At 58.7% G+C, this 7799-nt stretch overlaps 1 protein-coding gene across 6 annotated transcripts in view; it reads right to left on the bottom strand.

Moving 5' to 3' along the window:
• DOLPP1 (dolichyldiphosphatase 1) overlaps window positions 1-7152 on the bottom strand; it is a 9941-nt gene extending 2789 nt beyond the window's left edge. Inside the window, exons 1-9 of one of the 6 annotated variants that reach the window (XR_001880718.1) lie at window positions 7006-7100; window positions 5556-5683; window positions 3474-3574; window positions 3130-3214; window positions 2931-3030; window positions 2621-2719; window positions 1970-2098; window positions 1640-1717; window positions 1394-1473 (exon numbers count right to left, since the gene is read on the bottom strand). Coding sequence is in view for 5 of the 6 variants with exons in the window: in XM_017848368.1 (XP_017703857.1) it covers window positions 1384-1473; window positions 1970-2098; window positions 2621-2719; window positions 2931-3030; window positions 3130-3214; window positions 3474-3574; window positions 5556-5683; window positions 7006-7046 (773 nt within the window). In the remaining variant the exon portion in view is untranslated. Of the gene's footprint in view, window positions 1-1383; window positions 1474-1639; window positions 1718-1969; window positions 2099-2620; window positions 2720-2930; window positions 3031-3129; window positions 3215-3473; window positions 3575-5555; window positions 5684-6356; window positions 6733-7005 lie in introns of those variants that run through there. The other 5 variants (XM_017848368.1, XM_017848370.1, XM_017848369.1 and 2 more) reach the window with 5 other exon arrangements.
• Window positions 7153-7799: the final 647 nt, after the last annotated feature.

Raw genomic sequence — 7799 nt, 5'->3', positions numbered from 1 at the left:
CACCCCCCCACTCCCCCACCACCCCACTCCAGCTCCGACATCAACAGGCCGCGCCCACCCGGCCCCACATAGGCTCCCGACACAAGCCGTCAGGACACAAGCTGTCAGGCCACAGCACTGATCACATAGGCAGGTGCGTCGCAGCTCTTCCCTGCCTGCTGGAGCGCCATGAGCAGGGGACCATGGCTGTCACTGTGCTTGCCCCCAGCACGCAGCCTGGCACAGAACAGGTGTGCCCTGAGATTTTGGTAAATGAAGGCAGGTGGAGGCTGGCCAGGCGGGGCAGGGCAGGGTGAGGCGCGGCAGGCCGGTGAGAGATCAACGGGGCCGACTAGGGCCCTTCTGCCTCTAATGGGATTGCCTGCCCTAACCCCTCCAATCCCCTTTCCTCATGGATCCCCGGCTTTGCTCTTAAGCTCGTTAGGATAATTTGGACCTTGATGCACTAAACACATTTCCTGGCTGCTAGGACGCCCCACCCTACCCCACCCCACGGTCCCTCTCAGCCTGCTGAGAAACCTCCCAGGCTTCCTCTGGAGCCTCAGCTCCCTTCTGAACCCAGAGAAGGGCCAGCCTTCGGCCAGGCGCAGTGGCTCACGCCTGTAATCCCAGCACTTTGGGAGGCCGAGACGGGTGGATCACGAGGTCAGGAGATCAAGACCATCCTGGCTAACACGGTGAAACCCCATCTCTACTAAAAAATACAAAAAATTAGCCGGGCATGGTGGCGGGTGCCTGTAGTCCCAGCTACTCGGGAGGCTGAGGCAGGAGAATGGTGTGAACCCAGCAGGTGGAGCTTGCAGTAAGCCGAGATCGCGCCACTGCACTCCAGCCTGGGCAACATAGCAAGACTCGGTCTCAAAAAAATAAAAAATAAAAAGAAGAGCCAGCCTTCCCACCCCCCTAGGAACCCCACCCAGGATTTGGGGTGAGTGAAACAGCATGAGTCAGGAGTTTCCAAAGCTCAGCTCTGTCCTGACTTGCTGCACAAATACAGGCTGGCCTCCTAACTCAATATGCCTCAGTTTACCCAGGTCTAAGCATCTGGACTAACCCCTAGGGATGTCCACACACAGGAGCCCTGAGAACCTCAGCTGCCCAGCTCTCTGGTTCTGGCCTGCAGAGTGTAAAAGCATGGGCTCTGGGCCAGACAGCCTGGGTTCACCACCCTGCTCCCCCACCCACTATCTGCAAGATCTCAAGCAAATGACTTCTCCAAGCGTCAGTTTTCTCATCTGCAAAACGGGGGTCACAGCAGGATTCAACGAGCTAATGCAAGAGAAGTGCTTAGGCAGGCGTGGGGCTCCCGGAGAGACCTCCAAACATGGAGGCAGAGGCTGCCTAGGGCTGGGCCCAGTGAGCACCGCTGTCCCCTGAACTCACCTGGCTTCTGCCCGGGTCACCGTGTACTCAAACCAGAGTACGTTGGGAATGAGGCTTGTGTCTCGGATTAGGAAGAACTCGGAGACAGGCCTGGAGAGACAGACATCAGAGAGCCAGGGCCACATCAGGGCATGAGTCTGTTACCACACCAGACACCCCCAACATTGCCCGGGGCTGGCGCGACACCCGCCCCCACTGCCTAGAGTCTTTGCCTGGCCTGAGACCCCACAGCCACTGAGAGACCCAGCTATGTCACCTGTGTCACCTCAAGCAGGGGCACTGTCCCACGGCACACACATCCCAGCAGGACTCAGGCTTCTAAGTCCCTGAGAACCTAAGCGAGGACAGAGGATGGCACTCTGGCTTCCCAGCCTGAGGAATCCCCCCGTGTTTCTGCCGCAAACCCCGGGGGAAGGTGGAAGCCAGGCAGGTGGGGCCTATAGCCGTATGCCACCAGAAGGCTAGGCACTGGGGCCTTCCCAGGGAGACAGGGGCTGGGGTCAAGACTCCTGGGTCTGCCCACTGATGGCCCCACCCACAGGAGGGGACAGGGCCCACAGTGCCCAGGAAGGCAGGAGACAGTTACCAGGCTGCTATCCTGGGGAACAGCGGGGTGAGGACCTCCTGGGTGAAGATGAACCAGGCGATGGCCATGAGGCCTCCAGCGATGCCTCCATAGAGCACCTGGCTCCAGGTGTGGTACAGCAGGTAGACCCTGGGCCAAGGCCAGAAGTGAAGTATGTGAGAGCCAGTCAGAGACAGGCCCGCACAATCCCCGCTGCCTACATGCCAGCTTCCCAGGAACCTGTGCCCGCACATGTGGAGACACACAGACAGGACACCGACTCCACGGAGCATAGCCTCAGATCCACTTCCAAGAGGGAGGGCATTGGACCCCAAACAGCTCTCCCATCTGCAGCAGTGAAGGGTCAGCTGGGATCTGCCTGCCTCCCATCTAGCCCTTGACCTCTGAATTTGTCTACAGTGGATTCCTCCGGAACACTGGGAAGAGACGGCTGATACATGGAGTTGGCCCCAGAATCTTGGGCTCAGTGGGGACTGGGCTAGAAGGGGCAGCTGGAGCCCTGTCCTTTTAAAACTAGAGGTCTGAGACCCCTTTTCCAGTCCTGCCCTGCAGGCTCTGGGACTAGGGTCCATGGTGGGGTCCCAGAGGGACCAGGAATCAGCAGGACACCACACGGGCAGGGTGCAGGCAGGGGCTCTCCCTCCTCCATACCTGCTGTAGGAGACTAGAAAGGCCGCAGCAAGGAGTCCCAGGGACAGTACGTGCCTCCACAGCAAGTCCAGGAACCTGGCGTTGTTTGTTTGGTGCATTCTGGGAAAACACGCCCACCAGATGACCTCAGCCCACAGCCCAGTCCAGGCCTCCCAAACAGTCCCTGGCCCCATCCAAATGCTCCCTGGGTACCTTCTGCCTCCGCTGCAGCCCCTCCCACCCCAGGGACATCCGAAGGGCTAGCAGTGAGTCCCTAGCAAAGCTCGGCCTGAGCCAGTTCAGGGCCATCCCAGCCAGGGTAGAAACTCACCTTAAATACAGGAAAAGGAAGGAATAGATGGAGAAAAACCACATAAACTGGGAGTGGCTAGAGGGCATCCCGTACTTCGTGCCCACTGCTGTGTGGGGGCCTGGGAGAGAGAGGAGACCAGGGCATCACGGGAGGATGCAGACCTCCCAGTAATGCCCCAACCTGGGGGACCCTCAGGCCCTGGCAGCCCAGGCCCTACCTCCACAGGGCCGTGGCTCCTGGATGACGTTTTTGATCAGCCAGTTGACCCCCTCGTTCAGTGCCAGGCCCCCAAGGAAGGAGATCTGCTGGGGAAGACGTATGGTCAGCTGGGCATCTTTGCACCTGTTGGCTGCTACCTAGTCCCAAAGACCACGGCCTCTGACTGAACCTCCCAGCCCAACAGAGTAACCTAGAATCAGCCAGGAGGCTCCACGCATCTGAAGACAGGTGGACGCAGGGATGAGAAGGCAAACCCTGGGCTGAGGGGCAGACAAGCTGCCCAAAGCAGGGTGGGGACACTGGGCGGGGGGCGTGGGGAGGGTGTGGGCAGGACAGACTCACCGTATGCAGCTCCCGCTTAAATATGATGAGGGTCACGAAACCGACGATGACAAATACAGGGCTGAGGCTCAGGTAGGCAAGGAGGTGGCCAGAGAGATCACCTGACAAGACAGAGAACAGAATGAGGACGAGGCACAGTCATCAGAAGAGGGGCCAGCCCCCTGCAAGCAGGGCCTGAGCCAGAAAGGAGGTCCCAGCAGGGCCTGAAGCATGGGGGCCAGGCAGCCACGGACACCTGTTTACCAGCCGGTCGTGCCAACTCAGTCACGGCCATATGTGATGCTGTCTATTACTTAGCACTAAAGTGCACACAGCATGCGTTTAAAGTAGGCGCCTTGACTGTTCCCATTCTATAGATGAAGTAACTGAATCCCAGAGTGACTATGTGACTCACCCAAGGTCACACAGCCAGAAGGAGGTGGGACCAGGACTAAAGTCCAAGTCTCTGACCTGGTCCAGACACTAGACCAATCCCTCCTGCCAAAGCAGGAAGATGAACCCGGCCTGGTGACTCCAGAGGTGGAGCCCAGGACCTGGGAAGCAGCCTGGAAGGCACATGAGAGCCACACACCGTTGTGCTGGGGCTGCCCTGGCTGAGCCCTGGGCCTCCGGGGAAATCCGACATTCTCTGGACACCACACAGACTTGGGTCCACACTGAAGACCTGGACAGAAACCAAGCCCAATAGGGCCACAGTAACAGCTGCTCGCCGCTTCTCTCGCAGTAAACTGCCTACCTATTGATTACCAGCTTCTGACACTCCCATCACGCCTGGGATGGAGGCATCGGAGGAACACTGGCCCTTTTAGGAAATCGGGACACTCAAGCTGAGAATCCAAGGGCAGGGGAGGCTGAGTCCGAAGGCCATCCTTACCATTTGAGACAGGCAGCTATGTAGCCACTCTGGGGTCTGAGGGCATGGTTCAGCTCCTATGCCGGCACTCGCTGGCGGCATGAACTGAGGCAAGGATTCAAGCCTCAGCTCACCCACTTGTGGAACAGGGATGTTAGTGCCTACCTCCTACAGCTGCATGAGACTCAATGAGATGGGACCTGTGAAGACACCTAGCTTGGTCCCTGGCAACCACCACACTTCCATGTTGGGGCAGAGGTGGGGAGAACCCAGTGTGGGAAATGGTCCACGCCACCAGCCTCACACAAGCAGCAGGGAAGGTGTCCACAGAGGGCTGAGCCCAGATTCCAGGGCTGAAGACATAGACACACACATGCCTGGCCTCATCCACACCCAGGATCCTACCCAGCCCATCCTACCCAGGGTCAGGCTGGCCTGGAGTTGGCCGGGGAGAGCAGAGCAGCCCAGCTAAGTGCCTGGGTTCAAGTGCTGGTGCTGCCACAGTCCCACTGGGTGACAGTGGGTGAGTCCCTTCTCTTTCCTGGGCCTCTCCATTACGAAACTCACCTCCACAGCACTGGGCTATGATGACAGTGAATGACGGGTACCCCCAAAGCTTTAGCCATCTCCATAGCCTGTCCCAGAGCCAGTACTACCCTGGGGTTTTCCTGAAGATGCTACCAGGGACTCTGGCCTCTCCACTCTCTGATCCAAGCCCCCTCAGGCCTCCCACTCCGCTTAGGACAAGTTCCCCCTCAGCCCAGCTTATCTGGCCCTGCACAGTCCTGGCCCTGCTTCCCTCTCACCCTGTGCTCCAGTTCCAAGGACCAAACTCAAGTTCCCTGAACGCACCGTGCCCTGTCCTACTTCTGGACCTTTGCACAGTTTCCCCACCTGGGATGCTCTCTGGGTGAACTCAACAAATGTCACCACAGTGGCAAAAAAAGACACATACGTCCCTGCTAGTGCAGAGCTCACAGTCTGACGGGAGAATCTGCCATCCAGGCACAGTTCATGATCCACTAGTGTAGATAATCAGGACAGCATCTGGGAATATGGACAGGGTCTCTTTATACCCCACTCTATCTCCCAAGCCCAGCACAGGGCCTGGCTCTTAACTGGGCTCAAAAAGTATTGAATGAATTAAGTAAGCAAGTGACAGTGTGATGAGGGGTGTGACGGAGAAGTGCAGGGAACCACAGCAGCATTGATAGGGGACTAGACCTCACCAGATGCTCCAGGCTCAGCCAGGTCCATCACAGCCTGTATCATGCTGCACACAACTGCCTGCCAGGTTCCTTCTGGCTTGCTGGATTGTGAGCACTCCAAGAAGCTACTCTGAGGCCAGGCGGGGAAGCTGTGAAGGTGCAGAGGCCTTAGCAAGTCTTTCCCCACCTCCAGGCTTTGGCTTTCCTCTTATAAAGCAGCCGGTTTTCATAGTGCAGGAGTGCAGGGATATTTCAGGCCCTGTTAAGCATTCTAAAACTAGAGTTAGCCCAGGGCCTAGCACTCAGAAGTGTTCAGCAGATATTGGCTGAATGAATGGATGGATAAATGTTAGGCAGCAGGCAGGGCCCAGCACCTGGCAGGGCCATACCACCCCCAATACAACCCAGAACACCAGGGTCAAAGTTCTTTGGCATTCGATCCTGGTGCCCTCAGTGGAGCCAGGTTCTCACATCTCGCAATACAGCAGCATGAGCGGGCCCTTCCCAGGCAACCAGGGCTCAATGAGGGGGCCCCAACCTTCCCTGGCACTCAACCATCCTACCCAGGGAGGGTCCTGGAAGGTGGGATAACATTAACTGCAAGTATTTGCTGAACGCTTACTGCATGCCGAGCACTGTTCAGCCCTTCTTGTGCCTCCTGCTATTTGATGCTCACACCATCACCAGAAGGTAAGCACTGTAATCAGTTCCACTTTAGATATGAAGTAACTTAAGCAGAGGCAGGCACCTGCACAAGGCCTCCGCCTCAACTGGAACCCAGACAGGTCAGGCCCCCACTCCCAGGCTCTGCGCCACTCTTACTAGACAGCTTCCAGAACGCCGCTAATGGACCTCGCAACTGGAAAGCCCTGCGCTTCGAGAGGTGTGTCTGATAGGAAGCTCCAGAAGTCAAGATCCCGAGGCTGCCTGCCCCCTCATCGGGTCCTCTCCGTTGTGGAATCGTGCCCTGATCAAGGCATGGCACCACAAGTACTCATAAGCCTGGCTTCACCTTGCACACTCCCAGCAACCGGGAGCTCTTTCTCTTACAAGCAGCCCAAAGCACTGTTCGAAGCAAACAGACACTCCCTGCACGCTGGAGCGGGAGTGCGGCCTCTCTAGGGCAGCGGAGGGCGGGGGAGAAGGGCCAAGGTCCAGACCAGGGATCTTTTCTCGCCTCACACAGATCCCCACCCCATTTCAGCCCACCGGCTCCCCGGGACCCTGGGGAGCGCCCCGACCGCGCAACCGCAGAGTGCGCGAGCGAGCGCCTCACAATTTCGCCCAGCTCATCCCCGCACCACCGCGCCTGCGCGGCGCGCGTGCCGGCCGAGCCCCTCCATGGCTCACTATTTGACAGTTCCCACCCCGGTCCCCCGGCGCCCCCTCCGCGGGCTCGCGCAGGCCGGAGCGCCCGGGACTGAGAGGCCGTCCCCGGGAAGGCGTCCTCGGAGCCGGGACCGCCTTTTACCTGCAGGATATTCGACGTGGGTGAGGGTCACCGGCCGCCATGAAGCGGGGAGCGAGCACTGTCCGTCCGCTGCCATCTTACCCGGAGACCGGGCTTCTTCGAGCAGCCAATGGGGAGCCAGGGGGGCGGTGGTCCTGACCTATCACGCCGGAGAGACGCCGTGCACCCAATCGGTGGTCAGTATAGGTAGCGGCGCAGCCATTCAGCGTGCAGGCCGTGGGGCTGGCCCAAGCGGCGAATCAGAGAGCGGGGCCCCTGGGAGCCAAAGAGCCGGCCCAGCTGGCGCCCAATCTGGGGCGAGCGCAGGTAGGCACCTGGCCAATCAGAGAAGGGGAGGGTTCCAGCACAGAACAGGGAGCATAACAGCCAATCAGAAGGTGAGGCTGCCTCAGCGTGTAGGCAGGGCGGGCCAATCAGGCTCTGGCTTTGGGGGCGTGTTGAACTTTGGTGGGAGCTTTGGTTCGGCTGGGACCTGCGCCCTGAGTGAAGGCTTCTCTGGTACCCCGAGCCGACCCGTGGTCTGAGGGACCTGCGCGTCCGACAGCGCTTGCTCGATGAGGGGAGGCAACCTCAGCCCCAGGGGGTTTGAACCGACCCACTTTCAGTTACGAGTAAACTGAGACCAGAGAGCAGAGGGGGCTTATTTCCCTCTGCCCCATACTGGCCGGCGAAAGGGTAAGTCATACAGAGCAGGCGACCTTTTGTGAAAAGTGTGTGGGTCGGGGCGCGCAGTAGGTGCCCTAAACGCTGGACTGAACAGAAGCTTAACTGATATATATATATATATATATATT

This window comes from Rhinopithecus bieti, unplaced genomic scaffold, assembly GCF_001698545.2.
Source record: "Rhinopithecus bieti isolate Rb0 unplaced genomic scaffold, ASM169854v2 scaffold_29388, whole genome shotgun sequence".
NCBI classification, from domain to species: Eukaryota; Metazoa; Chordata; class Mammalia; order Primates; family Cercopithecidae; genus Rhinopithecus; species Rhinopithecus bieti.
The sequence above is the reverse complement of the archived record's forward strand: the minus strand, read 5'-3'. Positions and strand labels throughout refer to the sequence as shown.